At 39.3% G+C, this 20492-nt stretch overlaps 1 protein-coding gene across 7 annotated transcripts in view; it reads left to right on the forward strand.

Moving 5' to 3' along the window:
• Positions 1-20492, forward strand: part of COBL (cordon-bleu WH2 repeat protein) — a 336290-nt gene that overhangs the window by 292985 nt on the left and 22813 nt on the right. For all 7 annotated transcript variants that reach the window (XM_020981301.2, XM_078152259.1, XM_020981298.2 and 4 more), the window contains 3 exons: positions 6373-6467; positions 10485-12409; positions 13605-13724. In XM_020981301.2, the coding sequence (XP_020836960.1) occupies positions 6373-6467; positions 10485-12409; positions 13605-13724 (2140 nt within the window). The remainder of the gene's footprint in view (positions 1-6372; positions 6468-10484; positions 12410-13604; positions 13725-20492) is intronic.

Below are 20492 nucleotides of genomic sequence, written 5' to 3' on the forward strand. Positions count from 1 at the left end.
ACAGTGGTTATTAGCTAAATTGCAAAGGTCTTTCCCTTTTTTCACCTTTAAGTTATAAAACTTTCATTTTGAAAATGTGGTGGTTTGTTGTTGTTGTTGTTGTTTTGTTTTGTTTTTTCCCAAAATAAGAACATTCCTGTGGTTCTTTTAAGAATACTTTGGATTTTCCTCCTACCTCTCCACCCTGGTTTTATTGACTAGGCTATTGTTCACATCCCTGTAGGATCTCCTTTCACCTCTTATGAGAGAAACGGCACTAGAGTGGCATGACTTTGTTTAAAAATAATTCAAAAGCTGTCTCTTTCACTTGATAAATTGTCATAAAGACCCATCTCCCAAGGTCCTAATCTGAAACAACTGCTGCCCTAACTTTAATTTTGTCTCCAGCTGGGTGAGTGGTTGCTGAGGCCTAATTAGGCATTGTGGCCCGAGCTCAGGGGAACCCAAAACCCTGCTGCCCAGCTATCCTTGGCCCTCTGTTATTCTCTGCTGGACAGATCTCACAAAGGGTAAGGGAGACCTAGGACTGAGGTTGCCTTTTTTTCTCAGGCTTTGGTTTCAGATTTACCAGCCCTTGTCATCTCAGTCCCTCAGATTTTATGACAGAAGTGGCCTGAAGGTTATCATGCTCTTTACAGAATCACAAACTCTGTGTGAGAAAATGCCATTGGTAATGTTTATCCAACACATACAACCTGATCTCAGAATTGTCTCATATTTTTCTTGGGCTTGAGCCAAGATAAAACTATCAACAAGACACATGTCTCTAGGTTTGAGCTGGAAGAATTTTTGAGGGAAAATATTAAGCTCCTATTTACTTCTGCTATGGGACTATTGTCTGACCCAACCTAAAATCAGCTAATGCTTCAAGCTAGCGACTAAATCTTCACATTTAAATCCTTAACAGCACTGTTGCCAAGCGCAAGGCCAGCCCTCTTCTTTCAATCCAGTAATAATAGTGTTCATGATAATAATAGCTAATATTTGTATAGCATCTTAAGCTTTCCAAAGCACTTTATATAAATCATCTCGTTCTGTCTTCACAATACCTAGGAGTAGGTACTATTATTATCCCATTACAGATGAGAAAACTGAGACAAACAGAGGTTAGTAAACTTGTCCAGAGTCACACAGCTAGTAAGTATCTGAAGTGGGATTCCAACTTAGGAGCTTTATGCAGGTCCTTCAGTCAGAATGGAGAAAAAGGTAGATTATGAGAGTAGCCCAGGGTTGGGGCACAACTTGGTGTGGTTGGCAGTAAGTCAAGGAGCAAGGGATTCAGGAGTAGCTCATAGTTGAGGTAAAGTGTGTGAAGGGAAGGTCGTGATGGGATAAAGAATGGGTTTAGGAGAGGAAAAACAGAATGAGATGTATCTCATTCATTATTTCCCAGTTTGTTAACTTGGAAAGCAAATTGAGCCATATTCAAGATTGACCAGACTTAGAGAACATTCAGGTATTTGCACTAAGGCCTTCGAGGAAGAACCACTTTTCTGTTTCAGCAAGAGAGAGCAACAAAGGCCTAAGCAGTAATTTCCTTGCCCTTGTTTGACATCTCTAGTTTTCTGTTCGCTGGGATGTGGTAGACCTCTGGAACTAAGGTAGGCCTACCCAGGTTGTGGCTCATTTCTCCAGGTTGCATTCCCTGCTTAATAAAAACTTCAACCTTTTATAGCCACAGGATTGATAGCAAAATGTTTGGAGCCTTATATTTTAAGCTCCAAAATAATGCATCATATTCTGGTCCATAAAAATAGCAGAAAAGAGAAACCTTCTTTAATGTAAACACCATTCTTAGAAATGGGACCAGGAGTGTCTAAACAAAAAATCCATTTTCTGTTCTCATTTGGCTTGGTCTTTTCCAGGACCAGTGATTGGTAAATTTGATGTCACTGCTGAGAAACTGTACCTCACGACATCAAGTCTGTAATATGAAATGAAGGGATAACCTTAAGTGTTGCCCATCACACCATATATATCTTCCTGAGAAGCAGCGTATCATATTGGATAGGGAGCTGACTGGGAAGATCTGAGGGACATATTGGACATGTTACCCTGAGCAAGTCACGTAACTTCTTAGTGTTGGGTGTGGAGCCAGAAAGCTTTTTGAAAAGAACACTGCTCCGGTTTTTACATTTATTTAGGATGGATGTGACCATATTCAAAATTATGAAGAACAAGCCAAGAATTTTCTAGAATTTATGAAACCCTAACACCCCAGACAAATCTCTTGAGGCTGGAAGGCCTAGAGTAAAGGCTAACCTGAAATAACCAAGGGAATTCCTCTCTAGGAGCTACCTACACCAATGACATCAAAGCTCAAGTCCGGAACAGATATATCAACAAGCACTCATTTAATATTTACTCTCTGCCAGGGACTGTGCTAAGCACTGTGGAAACAAAGAAAAAGCAAAAATCGCCCCTGCCCTCAAGGAGCTTGCATTCTAATGGAAAAGATAGCTGTATTTCTTCATATTCGTCATTTGTCGTAGTTAGGCCCCAGATGCTTTTTTGGCCTTCAGTTTTTATAGAATGTTAGAGCTAGAATAAATTTTCCAGATCATCTAGGTCACATTCTTCATTTTACAGATGAGGAAACTGAGGCTTCAGCAAAGTGAAATGACCTGCCAAAGACTACATACCTAGTCGGAGGCATTCAAAATGCTGTTTTCATTTTCCATTACTTTCTTCACGTTTTAAAATTAAACACATAAATTTAAATTCACTTAAAATGATGTTGTATAATTTATCATGGAGGAGAAAAAAGTAGGAGAAAGAGGAAAAGCATCCCAAGAAGGACATTTGACCACTCTAAAACCAAAACCCAAAACTTGATGCTTTTAAAAAGCAATTTTTCTATCGCTTCTTTATACAGTATATAGTTTATAATAGACATAGGCAAACGTATACAGGATACCTGTAGACTCCTTGGACTCAGAGAATAATAATGGTGGAATGATCCTTGTAGATTTACTTGACAGGTGAGCAACTCTATCATTTAGTAGATGAGTCAGAGAAAGCCTAGAGAGGTTCAGTGACCTTCTCATGGTCACACCCCTGAATTCATAGAAGTGCTAAACAGAAAGAACCTAAGGTTCTGACAAATGGCAAATTAGAAAGTTGCTAGAGGGTTCCCAAAACGAGTGCTTAATAAAGAAGATTAATTTGTGAGACCAAACCATGTGATTTAAGTAAAGATTTTTGAAAATAGATTCAACACATCCTAATCTGAGGTGAATTAACATTGGTAGAAATCAGTGCTCACTTTTGCCTGCAGCAGATACTTCTTTAGACTTCACTAGATATTGGCAATTAATCACTTTAGAAATATCTTGAAGTTGATGGCACAATGTGAAAGCAGTATAGTCCATACATAGAATTCTTCTTACAAGAGACTTAACAACCTAAGCTCTATGAGCTTTTGTCTCACTAATCTTTCTGCTGCCTGTATGAAACAAATTATGCAATTCCACTAATCCAGAGGAGAGCTGTCTGTTTATAGATAGTCTGTGTCCTTACTAGGAAGTGTTTTTTTTTAAACTCATTTTATTTTTGTCAATTAAGTAGAATTTGTTTTCTCTCCTCCCACCTTCCTCCTACCCCTGCAACTGAAAAGAAAAAAGGGGGGGGGGGGACCCTTGTAACAAATGTGCATAGTCAAGCAGAGCAAATTCTTGCCTTGGCAACATCCAAAAGCATGTGTCTCATTCTGTGTCTTGAGTCCGAAACCTCCTTATTAGGAGTCTTGAGAGAAGAAAAATTAATGATACTACTTCTTTCCTCAAATCTGAGTAAAACTGCTGGGCACAGCTCCCAGTAACAAGCCTCCCAAGATTGAGCTCCCTGTTTGTAAGGTGAGCCTTAATGATTTTCATAAATCTTAATTACAGTGAAACATTCAGTGATATGTATTGTAAGATTATTAGATGCAAGGCCACTGAAGCTGACCTCTGAAAGTTAAAGGACATAGATATTTGCCCAGTATAAATAGACCAGGATTGGAGAGAGGTCTGAGATGAAGGTGTGTAAAGACACTCAAATGGGCCCTATGATGAAGAGTTGTCCCAGTCAAATATAAGCTTCTTGAGAGAAGAGACTGTTGAGTATTTGTCTTCGTCTCTATCCCTCAAGTCTCTCCCAGATTTCAGTTGATCCTCTACTGGCTCCTGATTGTCTCCAGAATCCCATATAAAATCATCTTTTATATCACTTACAGCAGAGGTTCCCAAACTCATTTGGCCTACCCCCCAAAAAACTTATTCAGCACCCCCCCTGGAAATCTACTTTCTTAGCCCTTTAACTTTTATTTCAAATTTGGGTCATTTCAAAAATATATATATATATTTTTTAAATGATGCATCTCAAATTTAATAATTTATTGTAAATTTGTGGAAGGTTTTACCTGCATTGAAATTTTGATGACGCAGTATTTCATCATGTAATTATATAGTATCATATTGTAAACAAGTCATTGCATGCACATAGTCTTGGCAGTGTATGCTGGATTTCCTGACAATGTGTGACATGCTCTTGCCAACACTTGCTTGTTAAGACCTGTTGGCAGACTTGACCACTGATCAGTTATAACTTGCATTTTGTGTGTTTATTTGGAAAATAATATAATCACTAAGACTTTAACTCTTACACAACAGATGAAACATGTATAAATGGTTTTTGAAAATTTTTTTATCTTCTCTTTCCTTATGCTTCCACTATCCCCTTATTTTTATTCAATGCCACCCAATTGCACCAAGGCTACTGCCACCCCCCTGGATCGTTTCAGTGCCCCCCAGGGAGTAGTATCACCTACTTTGGGAACCTATGTACGTTTTCCATATCCATCTTATCTTTCCAGTCTTCTTATATTTGACTCCCATCTGTGGACTTTACCATCAGACTGTACCAACCTTTTTGCTGTCCCTCACACAGGAGACTTCTTCTCTGTCTCCCTTCTCTTTTTCCTTGACTGGCCCCCATGCCTGTGATTCTTCCTTGCCTCACATCTGCCAGCTGGCCTCCCTTGTTTCCTTCAAGACTGAAATCAAATCTCGCCCTGACTCTAAAATGAATTTCCATCTACTCTGTATAGTATTTAGTTATTTACGTGCTGTCTTACCCATTAAGATCCTTGAGGACAGGAACTGTGTTTTTGTCTTTCTTTGTAACTGTAGCTTTTAAGTGCCTGGCACATAGTAAGGACTTAGTAAATGTTTGTTAGCTTACTAACTGACCTTTTATCTTCAATACTTTGCATGATGTCTGGAACAAACTAGGTAATGAAATGCTTGTGGAACAGATGAGTAAGAGATATCTCTGTTCTTAATAGGGCCTGCGGTTTCCAGCTAGGGTTCTGTACTGTAGTAGGAAGAAGATACTCAGCTTTAAAAGTAGGACCCCAGAGTTCAGTCACAATGAGCTTTACCTGCTCTACTCACTCTGTCAACTCAACAAGGCCTTCCAGATGAAGACCCAGAGATCCCATTCTGTTCCCTCGGCTCTCCCCTGTTGTTTGGGCACGTGACAAAATTCAAGAGCACAGAGCCCACCCACCTGGATAACCTCTCTGTGCTCTAGAAAAGAAGGCATGCATCCCAGGGTGACAATTACAGCCACGTGAGGAAATGCTGCAAAATTCAACCATGAACTTTGGAAACAAAATAATTCTGAAGTTTCCATAGAGTATCAGATACTGCAGTATTCTTGCCCATCCAATAGTCTTGCACTCTATATGCCTGAATGTTTTATTGTAACTCAGATTTGTGTATTTGTACACCATTTATCAGTGAATGCTTTAGAATGACACAGATGTGCAAACAAATCCTATTTGCTCATTAAGTTTTCTTTGTACATCAGAATTAAAATTCGGACTCATTGACTCCAGAGTGAATGGGAACTGTTTCTTTGTGATATAGGTTTTGTTAACCCTTTATGTACATATTCTGGATTGATGTATTTAGTCAACTGGTGAACCCACAGATAGAGGTGGGCCAGAGGGGCAGCATGGATGTTTGTGGTTTGAATTAGGGTCTTCCCTGGGTGTTTGCCAAAATGAATGGAATTTTGTTTTAAATTTTGGTCCAGACCTATATTTTCTTCAGTATGGGGCACTCTTAAGTGTAGAGACCACTTCTACTAATGTAGATCACAAGCACTTGCCATTTACAAGCTTAGAGACTTGCCTGGAGTACCAAGAGGTAAAGTGACTTGCCTAGGATCACACAGCCAATATGTGACAGAGAGAGAACCTGAACCCAGGTCTTTCTCATTCCAGCTTTGGCCCTTCTAGCTATCATTCTGTGCTGTCTCTCAGAACGGATTTTAGATACATTTTAAAATAAGACTAAATCTGTATTTCTTTTTATTCTTCTGCAGAAATGAAAATGCAATTACAGCAAAGGATGACGATGACATCTTTATTAATGGACAGCTCCAGAAAACCGTAACAGAATTTGATGAAGATCTAGAAGGTAACTGTACTTCCAGTTCCTAATTTTAATAGTATTATGTAGCTATAAATTCCTACAGTTTACAGATACATATATGCACATGCATTCAGGCCTATAAATATATATGTGTGTGTGTGTGTGTGTGTGTGTGTGTGTGTATATGTATGTATGTATGTATGTATGTATATGTACATGTGTATATATTTCACATATAGGGATGTGTGTGTATATATATATGTGTGTGTATATATATATATGTATGTGTATGTATATGTATATGTGTGTATGATTTTTAGAGATACACCCATAAAAATGTGTATATATGTATATTAGTCCAGACCTGTGATTTGATCACTGTAGGGAGCTCTTGGGAGAGGCTACTCCACCAATCAATTCTGGATAGCAACTGTTCTTCAAGTTACCGTCTTAGAGAATGCCTAGACCATAGCAGTTAAGTCGCTTGATTAGTCATAGAGTTGTGACTTGAACTCATATCTTCTGGCTCCAAGGCCAGCTCTCTATCCACTACACCATGGCATCTTTTGTATATATGAGTAAGTACATGTGTATATAGTTTGTGTTTATTATTCTTTATTTGTAGCTCCATGGTATATTTTAAAGAGAGATCAAGAGATTTGAAAACAAAATACTGAGTGTGTATATTGGTTCATCTTCTGTTGTTTGGATTGATAATTCAATATATGTTCTTTAAAACAGTTTCTTCATGATGTGACTATGATAAATTAGCTCTCTTTTCTACTTGTTAAGAATCATAGTGTGTAAGAATGAAACCGCAGTCTGGTTTTTGTGATTTCCAAGGTATGATTGATATGTCTTTCTGATGACTAACACGCAGCTTCAAAAAAAATAATAAAGGCTATATTACTTACATGGTGTAGAGTATTGGTTTTTAAAGATAGAGACAAGTGGAATCATTACATTGAATGTTAGCATCTTTGGGATTAGAGATATGATTTCCCTGAGTCCTTTTATAGGTGAAGAAGCCATCAAAGTTCCAAACCTGGCTTCTAAGAGTAATAGAGGTGGGGACGTATATCCTCCCACCTTAAGGGGAGACTTCAAGGAAGGAAATTTAATTCAATTCAGTGAACAATGAAAATAGCTTTGAAACAAAAGGATCATTGAAACTCGCAGAGTAGAATAAGAAGAAGCTGAGAAAGTTTTTTTAAAATGAGTCAGTGGGGAGCTTTGCTTGTGTATATTCAGAATAATTGAACTTCACAGCGCTGTATATATGACTTCTGCTTGTTCATCTATCAGTAAAATCCACAGAGCAGCTAATGTATGCAGAACACTATATAAGATGCTGTTGAAAGGTAGGAAACCCAGCCTGTATCTATGTTCATGGCAACTTAACATGGAAGAGGAGTGTTCCAACCATAACTTTAAGTCAAACCCAGTCAGCCATGGTCTGTCTCCTCAGTAGCCCACAGAGAGCAACTGCAGCTTGGAGTCTTTGCCCATCACGTGCCATGTAGACTGATCACGACTGATTGATTTAACTGAAAAGTACAGTTGGGAACAGTTATGTAATCATTTTGCCGTTTTGTGTGTGGACACATCCAGGGAGTGCCAAGCATTTTCATGGCACTTACAGTCCAACTGGAGAGCAAAGTACATACATATCCCATAACATATAACTAAGTACAAAGTAATGTAGTAAAAACTGGAATACTCATCATCCACCAAATACATGTCTCTATGTCGAGGGCCTCTGATTTCATGAATGTGGAAACTGTCTTCATCAGCACAGACCACAGTCCATAGATAACTTGGAGTGTCTTAGAGTGTTAACTGAAATTCTGAAGTTCAGAGAGGCTCTATGACTTAGGGTCACAGGATCACTGATGTAGAAAGGAACTCATAAATCATCTTATCCAACATCTACATTTTACAGACAAGGAAACTGAGGCCCAGTGAGATTGAGTGCCATGTTTATATAGTCATAGAACTAGTAAATATCTAAGGTGAGACTTGAAACTAGGTCTTCCTGACTCCAAATCTAGCGTTCTGTTTACTAACTGCATTGCCTTTGGCATGTACAGACTAGCTCTCATTTTTCTACTTCCATGTTTGTTCATGCCATCCTCATAACCTGTGTTTAGAATGCCTTCCCTCTGTTGGCCTCAATTTCCCCTTTTGGAAACTTTTTCAGCTTTCAAGATGGAGTTCAAATGTTGTCTCTTCTTTAAGCATTGCTTCATCTCCCTTCCTTTCTCCCAGATCTCATTGACAAGAGAAATACCATGGTACTTTAAGGATCCTTTATTTTTTAATTATATTCTGTTTTCTATTGTAGTTCATTGTGTATAGCTTTCTTTACCCACACTCCATTCCCTGCTAGATTGTGAGATCTTTGATGGCTGGCTTTGTCTTATTTATCTTTTTTTATTCCTGCCAAATGCCAACATAAGTAGCTTGCACATATAACATAAACCCAAGAAACTTTTGCTAAATGATTAAATGAGTGAAAATACCAAGTAAGATGGGGACTAATCAGGAAAATGTTGTTTTAGTGGATTTTGTAAGAGACTGGGCATGAATTAGGAGAAAGGGTTAGAAGGATGTTTGAGTGATGGTGGCATCATTAATGAATACACATTAGTATGCTGAGAGTTGGAAGAGTTCTCGAGGACCATCTAGTCCAACTTGTATCCAAACAGGAATCCCTTATTCGACATCCAGTTTTGTTTAAAGGTCTTTAATGAAAGGGAACCACTTCTTAGTATCAGGAGACTGCCTTTTGTTTGTACCATAGAAACTATTATTATAGAAATGAACTTCTGTTATTTGCTTCTCCTATTAAAAAAAGGTAGATGTAAATTCAATTTAAATCAACCAACATAAGTACCTAATATATACAGTGTTCTATGAATGGTGCTGGGGATATAAAGACAACATCCATCAACTGTTTATTGAGTACCTACTGTGTGCCAGGCACTGTGCTCAGAACTAAACAGTCCCTACCCAAGAGGAGCTGATATTATGAGAGGAGATAGTGAGAACGTAAATGTTCGTGCAGAATAATTGCAAAGAGAATTAATACAAAGTACTAACTGTTTGTGCCCTCCAGGAGCTTATATTATAATGGGGAAAGTGGGGAGGGAGAGGTGTCAGGGAATGCAATATGTAAAACCTGTGTTTATACTTTGCTGTTTAACGGACTAAGGAACTTATTCTAAAAATAAGTTAGATACACATGTGTACATATATTTAGGTATATATAGATCTTACTCTAAGAACTTAGATTCTGCCAATCAAAACTCAAAACAGAGTTGCAAAACTGGAAATTAAATGCAGCAAAACTGGAAATTAAATGCAGCATAACTGAGGGGGAAAAAAGATTCTACCATGCTTTATTTATTATTCAGTAAGCTACTTTAGACTATGTTTCTGGCCAGTTCAGATAGTTACACAGTTGAGGGACTTATTTGACACATAATTTGTTTTTATATGTGAAAATTCAAAGTCAGTCTTGCCACAGCCTCAGTGTTTTAAAGCCTGCTTCATGATTTGGGGTTTTGAGAAAGGTTTATAACATTTTTGCTCCTTTATACTCAAGCTGTTGTCCCATATTCCATTATGGCATGATAGTTGGAGCAAGCTCTCTGGTGTCTTATCTTGCTTTGCTTCTGATATCATGTGAGAAACTAGGAGGTAAAAACCTAAAATGAACTTTGAATGTTGATTCTCTAAAGCTGTTTAAACAAAGGGTTCAGATTTAGAAAACTATTTTTTAACTGTAAAAACAATGGCAGAATGTTTTAGCTAAGCACCTCACCTGGAAACATCATAAATTGCCAACAGTTATCCCATCACATTACGTAAGATGAGAATCTGGCCCAGGATATATGTAGATTGTAAACTGAAATGACTTGTAAATGTATGTAAATATCTTATACAAATGTTACCAAAGGGAACCAACCTCATGGTTGCGATTACATTAAAGAATTGGCATAGGAACTATACCGTTGGGGCCAATTTGAGAGAATTTTCCTTTGTATATTTTTTTTTCAGAAATGGAAGATAGTTATGAAACAGATACCAACTCCTTAACAGACTCCACAAATGGTGTGCCCAACTCCCATGGACGAGAGGTCACAGTCCCTAAAGATAATGCTTACACAATTCCAGTTACATTTATAGGGGAAGTTTTAGATGATCCTGTTGATCTGGGGACTTTCATCAATAAAAACAATAATGCAGGTTCTTTTGATATGGAACATATGGCTAAAGCAACCTATGTAATTGAGAGTCCCATGTATGACCAGTCCTACAAGGCAAAAGCTAGCCATCTACTTGTGAAAAAGAGGGAGAACGTGTTTGAATCTTATGTTTCTTCATTTGAAATGAACAAAGAAAAGGACTTGGCACCATCAAACAACTGCAAAAATATTAGTCCAAGTGAACTAAAGCCCAGGGTGTCTTCTTCTACCCCTAAGCCTCAAATAGGTGACCTGTATTTGAAGGAAAGCAACAATCAGGGCCATGAGTCAGATGGCCTTCAAAGATCCCACATGACTAAGAAAATGATTTCAGAATTGATGACGGAAAAGCAAACCAGTGATACAAATGATCTCATAGTGCCATCATCATGGTATTACCGAGGCCAAAACCCAGTAGGACCTAAAGCTGGCCTCACAACCTATAAAATTGTTCCTCCAAAATCAGAGATGAAATGTTATGACAGAGGAGTATCCCTCTCAACTGGTGCCATTAAGATAGATGAATTAGGCAATCTAATCAACCCACATGTTAATGGGAAGAAGAGCACCTTGATACCTTCTGTTAGTGAAATGGAGACACTTCCCATTGGGAAAGTAAAGGAATTCTGGAGGTCAAACTCCATAGAGAGACATCCTGATGGGCCCATAGACTATACTAAAAGAGCTACAGCTACTCTGCCACTAAAACAACACCATAAAGAAACGAAACTCAAAGCAGAACCAGAACTGTTGGACCCAAAGCTAAAACCATCACAGCCAGCTGCCTGCAAAGTAGATGAAAATCATTCTGAGCTAGACAAAAGCAAGCCACCTACTATGTCAGTCACCAGCACAGCTCAGACAAAAGCACCAGTTGCCACACAAGCTAACCCTACAGGAGAAGTCTTCCCTTTTCTTAAACCTCAGAGAAGAACATCAAGCCAATATGTTGCCTCTGCGATTGCAAAACGAATGGAAACTCCTCCAGTCAACACTAGCTCCTTTAGCAAGAGTAAGAGAGAGCAGAGTGGGTGGGAACACTGGAATCTCAGACAAGACTTAGCACCTCCCCCTGAGAAGGAGAATCTATTAAGCAGTGCACATCCCATAACAAAAGCATCTAAAAATGATCCCAAAAGGTCATACTCCGATTGTTGGGTTGGCCATGGAAAGGAATCCATTAAACCTACCATTGGAACCCCTTCTGAGATGGAAAACAGAGGAGCAAATAGCAAGCCCCTTGCTCAAGACAGTTCTGCAGACAGCTACAAACAAAGTATTAGTGGACCGCTAACTAAATCTTCCCCAAGTACTGATTATTCTGTAGAAGAAGTTTGTGGTTACAATGGAAAACACAGCTGCAGTCACCAAAAGACCATTTCTGTCTGTGACCCAAAATGCAACACAGACAATTCAAATTCTTCTCTCCCTGCAAGGTCGCCAGGCTCCCAAACTTCCAGCGGCTCTGCTTTGAGTGCCACTAAATGGCCTTGTGTCAGTAACAGTGATCAGAATGCTGCAGGTGTCAACAGCCAGGGTGTTTTGAAAAGGGAAGATAGATCAGATGCCTTACCTGCTCATGACAATGAGTTTGAGAGTCCTCTGCAGGCCACCGTATTTGGACCCAAGAAGAAATTCAAACCTGTTGTCCAGAAACCAGCACCTAAAGACACTTCACTGCATAGTGCTTTGATGGAAGCCATCCAGACAGCAGGAGGAAAGGAAAAACTCAGAAAGGTAAAGGGGAAGGCTTGGCTTTGGGGAATAAGATGTGGAGTTTTATCAGCTCTACATGTCAATATTAAATTTTGTGCCTGCTACTGGTATAGGCAAAGGGTCTATACCTGTAATTTCATTGATACAGGGAACTCCTGGATAAGGTAACTCTTTTTACCTATGCAGGTTGACACCTTCTTGACAACTCATGGCCTTAGAGAGTTTTTAAGAGTACTTAAAGGTTGAGTGACTTGGGGTCATGAAGCCAGTATATGTCAGAGGCAGAGCTTGAACCTAGGTTTTCTCAGCTCTCAGACCAGTTCTCTATCTACTAAACAAAGTTGGCATTATAGCCTTACTATGCTTAACTTTTCTGAGCCTAGAAAAGAGAAAGAGGCAGAAATAGTATATTAGATAGGCAACATCTACAGGTAATTATTTTTATTTTCCTCATAATTTTAACCTGATCTTCCACCAAATAGTTGACTAAAGACATTGACAATAACAGCATTTATTATAATAATGGCTAGCATCTATATAGCACTTTAAGATTAGCATAGTGCTTTACAAATATTATCTAATTTTATTCTCATAACCTTGGGAGGGAGGTGTCCATGTCCAGGACTCTATACACACCTCTTAGCTGCCAAGAGAGGAGATTGAGTGGGTTGGAATTTCCTCATTTCTCTCTGGCCCTGGAAGCAGCAGGCAAAGGCAGTAGGATAATCTACAAAGTTGGTTCTGAGTAATGCTGAGGCAGGATCAGCAGGCTTCCAAGCCTTTTAGGTTGGAGTCCTGAGCTTGACTAAATCACACAAGTTTTTAAAAACCTGATGATGTAAGAACAAAAGAATTTCTGTTAACCATTTTGCTGTGTTGTATTATTCAAGAGTTCCTTATAATTCTGTAAATTCCATATTGTTATACAATGGCATCCTTCTATACCAGGAAGGAAAATAAGAGAAATAGAAACATGTTAAAAGGAAAGAAACTGAAGTTGATGCTAAATATCTGTAGTTAAAGGTCATTACAAAAACAGGATTTTAATGGTTCAGCCTGTAGAAACAGTTTAATATAGTCCAACAGGTAAAAATTAGGGGAAAAAAACCACAGTTACATTGGCCCCTACCAGTATTCAGTGATTGATTTCTTTTGAGCCCTTGTAAACATTTTCTGACCACTGAATGAAATCTGTTGAAACATATTAATATTCTAGACTGCAGAACATAGCCCAGAGGGAAGTCTGAAGAAGCCCTCATACACAGAGCCTGAGAGTGAAAGGTCAGCCCTATTAGCAGCCATCAGAGGTCACAGTGGTGCCAGCAGTCTGAAGAAGGTAAGGAAATAGCAGTTCTTCCTTTATTATAAAATAACAGCATATCTGAATAAATTGCCATTTTGTTGATTATCTTGGGCATATTCTAGGATAGGGATAGGCGGTGAGGGAGGGGAGAAATCGGACAAATAATGAAGGTCTCTCTGCCTACAGCATTGTCTTTTGTTGGGCCTATCCAGGCAGAATACATCCCTCAGCTGCCTTAAAGATAAACTGTGGACTGTACACCCTTGCATGACACAGCGCTTCAGAGATCCGTGGGTCCGCTTCAAGGACTTGCCTCCTCCCAGTGCTACACTAATGAGTTCAGTCTCTGAAAACAGGAGTTTCCCACCAATCATTAAGTACCAGTTGACAAGAATTTATTCAGCACCTGCTATGTGCCAAGCCCTGTGCTAAGTGTTAGAGATACAGAAACAAAGACATAACGGTTCCTACCCTCAAGAATCTTCCATTTCTTCAAAGGAGACAATATGTAGGTATATTAGCCAAAAGGGTTGTTTAGGCCTAACCTCCCTGCAATTGAGGAAAAGCTCTGAAATCTGAGCAGATTCTGGGAATTGCAGCTTCAAACAGATGCATTGTTTTCCTCCCTACCCTGGGAGAGACAGAGAGGTTCTCAGGGGATGTTTGCAAGGATACCATGGGTTCAGAGGTGATTCTAGGAGAGATTCAGGGAACAAAAACTGCTGTCTCAGTGCAGTGGTTGGTTGGGATGGGAAAAAAGTGAGACAGACTGTCTTAATAGAGGGACCACATAGGATTTTCTGAATCGTACCAGAGTGACATTTCTTTGCAGTGCTCAGTCACCACATGTCAGGAAACAGCCAGCACATTGGTCCTCCCCAAAGGGCTTAAGTGCTGAGCCTGCACACATGGTCAACCAAAAGGACAGTGCTAGCATAGCCCTTGGGATGGCCTTCTTTCCAAGAAGGAGATACAAAATCAATACAGGGTAGTTTTGGGAGGGTGCCAGCAGCTGAAGGGACCCAGAGAGACCGATCTGGAATGAAGTAAAGGAAACTCTGAGCAGGAGGTGAGAAGGAAGTGCATTCCAATTATGGATGATGGCTAGTTGGAGGCTTCAGGACATGGAGTATCAGATATTCCTGGAGAACTCCGGACCTCCTATTTGCCCTCATGACTTCCAACCTTCAGTAACACTCTTCTGTGTCTGTGTTTGTCTTCAGATGCATGTCTCCTCTTCTGCAGAAACTGTTCTGTTTTAGTCTTTGAATCCCCAACACCAAACACAGTGCCTGGTGCATAACATAGGCTTCATAGATGCTTTTATTTGATGCTTGTTAATTGTGGAATCACTTTCAGCTCCAGTTTTTCCAGGTATTCATTCAACACATTCATCCAGGCATAGGGAGGAGGGAGGTTCTTTGAAGTAAATCACTGAGCCCTGTAGGCTTTGTCCCTTGTTTACCTTCAGCTAGATGAGTCATGCCCACTGACCTCCTCATTCTCACCTAATGTAGCTGATTGGCTGTTGTTATACTTTGTAATTTCTACCTTCACAACGTCCATCCTTTTCTCTCCATTCACACAGCTGCCATTCTGGTTCAGGCCCTTATCACCTTTCTCCTGAATGGGTTCCATAACCTTCTTGTAATTGCTCTCCCAATGTCAGGTCTGTCCCTATGCCAGTCTTTCTTCTGTTCAGCTGCCAAAGTGATTTTCCTGAAGCTCAATTCTGACTATGTCACTGTACTGGTCATTAAGCTCCAGTGTCTCCCTGTTACCTCCAGGATCAAATATAAAATCCCATTTATCATTTAAAGCTCTTCACAGTGTGATCCCTTCTTACCTTTCCAGTCATCTATAATATAGCTACATTAATTGGCCTACTTAGTGGGTCATTCCACCTCCCAACTGTGAACAGCCCCTCCCATCCCCACTCCAAACCTAAATGTTCTCCCTCCTTCCTTCCACTATTTTCCCTGACTTCTTTCAAGCCTCAGCTTAAATTCTGTCTCCTTTAGGAGGCCTTTTCTGGCTGCTAGTGCCATCTTGAGATGATCTTCCATCTACTATATGCACAGTTATCCGTTCCAAATCTTGACTTTCCCCATTATGGTTTCAATATATTGAGAGTCAGCATAAGAAATTAAATGGGAATTTTGGGGGAGTTTTGTGGACAGCACTCGGAAGGCCAGTAGAGGACGAAAAAATGTTTAGAAACTCAGAAATGCATAAAATGTATGTTTAGTATTGTATAATATCAACATATTTTATCTTTCAGTACCATAATAATTCAGACTTCTCTGGTACAAAGGGAGGGCCAAAAAATTTTACGTGGATTTTCTATATCATGGGGGCTCTAAGCCCCTAACCCTCCCCTCCCTGTCACCTTGCAGAAGGTGTAACTAGAGAGAGAGAGAGATAATATATATGAAAAAAATGTACATAATAGATATATATGTGTGTATATGCAGCACACACACATATATATACACACACATATATCTTTTATGTACATATTTATTTTCATGTTTTTCTGCCCCATTAGAATGTGAGCTTTTTTAGAAAGAAGGCAACTTGATAAGGGCTTAATAAATGCTCGTTGATTGACTGGCCTAGAAAAATGAGTGTAGCAGACTGAGGGATGTTCATTCTTTGAAATCCCCTCCCTCAGGCTACATGTTGCCCATACCTAGCACATGGCCTTTTAAAGTGAATTAAAAGGATTAAAGAAACATTCCCCTAATATTTATGCAGGAGTGTTAATTACAGAGGCAGCTAGGTGGCTGAGTGAGTAAATGCTGGGCCTGAAGTCAGTAAGACCTGAGTTCAAATTTGACCTAAGACACGTACTAGCTGTGTGACCCTGGGTAAGTCATTTAACCTCTGTTTGTTTTAATGACAAAACAAAATGCTCCAGTATCTTTGCCAAGAATATCCCCCTATGGGGTCATGAAGAGTCACTACTCTGAACAACAACAGTGTTAATTAACAAGCATTTACAGAATATCTGCTGGGCACACAAAACTATACCAAGCCAGAGACTTTCTTAAACTCTGCAAGAGAATGTCATTATAGAAAAAGAAATGGAGTTTTACATCCAGAATCATTCAAGACAGTGAGAGACAGTGAGGGATAAGATAATTTGGAGATGTGATTCCCCACTCCTGAGCTCTCTAGTTAATTGCTGGAGATCACACAGACTCCAGAGAAGCTGAAGTCCACTCCCAGAGCAGCAGATCTAATAATATAACATAATAAGTAATGAACTGACAACAATAGCACTGAAGAATGCAACTGAACAAAGCTGTATCACCCTGTCTTCTTTAAGAAATAAGACACAAGGGGCTCAGATTCTTACAATCTAGCCAATAGCTGACTAATGTTCAGACTCATGAAGAGTCTGCCCAGTATCACGGATGTTCTAATAAACCTTGTCTTTGACTGAAAAAAAGAAAGAAAGAAGACACAAGGAAGCCAGTGGAATTTTAGGTGCAGACCTAAGGCACTGTCTTATACGTGTCAGAATCTTACTGGCGTGTGATGTGACTGATCTTGGTCTATTAGGGGTTAAGTTGCAGCTTTGAAACAATTCATTTGTTGGTTGAAAGAAGCCTTTTCATTCTAATTGCCCTTTGGATTAGGCGTGGCCCAGAGTGAAAGTCAAATTTATGGGCTTTCTAGGTTGTGAAGACCAATAGTTCATTTGAATAGTGGTTCTCACAGGTTTTCATCTGGTTGACATTCCCTCCCTCCACCCCAAAAGGTGCTCCACCCCAGTGGTGCTGACACTTCCAGATCTCTAAAGCTTCAGTAATATTCTCTTTCCTCCATCTTGCCTTACAGAGATGTAGGGGAGAATAAGTTAAGTATATAATGAGGAGGAGGGCTTTATATTTAATATGATACTTGGAAAGAGCTGGATCTGGGTTCATTGGCTCATGGATTCAGAGCTGGCAGGAACTTTAGAGGCCATTCGGTCCAACCCCTTCATTTTTACAGATAGGAAACTGAGGGCCAAACAGGTTAAATGACTAGTCTAAAGTCACTTAGCTGTAAGTGTCTGAGGCAGAATTCAAACTCTTGTCTTTCTGATTCCTACCTCTCAAAGGACTTGACTTTGACTCTGGCTTTATCTCTTATTACATGTTGTTGTTGTTTTCACGGTGTTCACAACCTGACCTACCTTCCAAGCCACATTGTACATTGCACACCTTCTCACACTTTATGGCCCAGCCAAACTGGTCTTCTTTCTGTTCCTCACGTACAACACTCTTATCTCCTATCTCCGTGCCTTTGGACTAGTCATCCCTTATGCGTGAAATTTGCTCCATCCTTATCTTCCTCCCTTAGAATCTCTCAGTTCTTTTAAAAGCCTGCTTCTCCCTCAGTACCTCACATGTGGGTGCTCTGTCCAAAGGAACATAAATTTTGATGGCTTAGACTTCGCAAGGTATCTTGGAGTTTGGGTGCTAGATTTTTTTCTTCCCTTATTATTTACTCTATCATTGTTTTTCAAAAAACTGGGACAATTAACTCTTTTGTCTCATGTAGTTTTCATTTATAATCTCTTGAAATATATAGCTCTGGAAAACAGGCTTTGATAAAGCCCATTGGGATTCAAATGGAGCTAATTGACTATGCTATGCCTTTAAACCCAAATCACTCTGGCTGTCACTGATTGACCAATAATAGGTCCCAGACAAAGCCTCACTTGCTCATTGGTTAGGTTTTGATGACTCAGAATGAGTGTAAATAGCAACTGTGTTCTGTTCTGGCCAGAAACTCCTAGGATCTTTCCCTCTCAAACTGATTGTTTGTGGAGGCAAACTAGGCCATCTTTTGCACAATTCTTATCTGTCCTTTGACCACTAAATGGGTGTTGCCCCAGACAAACTGGGACCTGAGAAAGACCTTAGCTTAAAAGGGCCAAGGTCTCCCACTGCATCCAGGGCCATCACCAGTCATCCTGACCTATATTTTGCCACTGGGCTCTGGAGGAGAGAGTGAGACTGATGACTTTGCACAGCTCTGCCTCACTTAAATCCAGTTCACTTGCAAGTCAAGATATCACTCTCCTGATGTCATTGGTCCTTTTTGAGAATGAAAGACAAACAATATAACATTCAAGAAAACAACATACACAGTGAGAACAGCAATGTAAAGGGAGAGAACAGGCACACACAAAACTATCAGAAGTGTATATTGCAAAATTATGATGAACAAACAGCTAGAAAGGAGAGATATGAGAATATTCCCAACCCGCCCCGTTGAAGAGGTAGGACAAGGGGTGTATATCACGTTTTCATACCCTTTCAATGTATTGATTGGTTGTATTGATTTTTTCCTTTTTATTTTTATCTTTTAAAAAAATACTATTTAGTATGGCTCTCAGCAAAGGGGAAAAGGAAGCAATACTGGGGGAAACTGATGATGTAAAGAAAAAAATCAATAAGAACATATTAAAAAAAAGAGCACCACCTTCTACATTAAGTATTTCCTGATCCCCACCCCCCACCTGTAAGCGCCCTCCCCCCAAAACTTCCTTGTATGTGTTTTTTATTTAGTAATAACAATAATAGTTATGATAATTATATATATATATTATAATTAGTAATAATAATAATAATTAGTAGTATTTATATGATGCTTTTTAAGGTTTACAAAGCACTTTACTTATGGTGCTTCATCTCATTCTCATGAACACCCTGTGAACTAGGTGCTATTGTTAGTTCCATTTTACAAATGAGGAAATTGAGGTACTGACCACTTAAATGACTTGCCTAGGGTCATAAAATTAGTAAATGTCTGAGGTAGAATTTGAACTCAGGTCTTCATGGCTGCACTTCATGCTGCACTCTAGCCAATGCACTACCTTATTTAGTCTCTATACATATATATATCCTCAAAGGCAAGGAGTGTTTCTATTTCATTTTTGTATTTCCAGTGCCTAACACACTGCCTGACTCATGACAAATGAATAGTAAATACTTATTTAATTGATTGATTGTTCAACCTTGGGAGTTTAACCTCCATATACTCCTTTGTAAATTGAAGGGATTTGTATGAGGTGAAATCTTCCACCTTTAAATCTCTGTTCTTAGGAAATTGTAATTTACAAAATACTTTCAAAAATATCATTTCATTTCATCCTCACAAAGCCCTGTGATGCAGACAGTACAAGTACTTGTCCACACAACACAGTCAATAAGTGATAGATCAATCTAGAATATGAATATTGGGTCTTCTCCCTCTTAATGAATCAGTAAACGTTTATCAAGTGTATGCTACCTGCACTGGGGGTACAAAAAGAGGCAAAAGGCATTATTTTTCATTCCACTTCTTTTCAGGAAGTGCTGAAATCAACCCTCCACCTTTCAGTAGATTTGCCTATTAAATATGGGCATATAGTTAAACTGTCGCTTAAATGGTACACAGACCATCTCGTGCCTTGTTTTTTTCCCCTCATTTAAGCTACTAGATGTGTGAGAGTAAATAAGTTAATGAGTCCAATTCTCCCAATTGAATTAATGAGCCCAATTACCCGTGGATTGTTAGCCAGATGCTACTTAATTACAGTTTATCATAGAGTCCTCTACTAGAGAGGATTTTGTTATTGCCTATTAGGACACTATGCTACCCTGACACCAGTGAGTCTCCAGGGTATTTCAGCTATTTGACATCATGGGCACTTACAGCATCACCCACCTAAAGTGGAACAGCTGGTAGAGGGTTATGAAGGTTAGAAGCAGTGGCCACTGACCTCATTCATTTATTCATTCAACCCAGTGTTTATCAAGT

This window comes from Phascolarctos cinereus, unplaced genomic scaffold (assembly GCF_003287225.1).
Source record: "Phascolarctos cinereus isolate Bilbo 61053 unplaced genomic scaffold, phaCin_HiC Scaffold_4;HRSCAF=312, whole genome shotgun sequence".
Lineage (NCBI taxonomy): Eukaryota > Metazoa > Chordata > Mammalia > Diprotodontia > Phascolarctidae > Phascolarctos > Phascolarctos cinereus.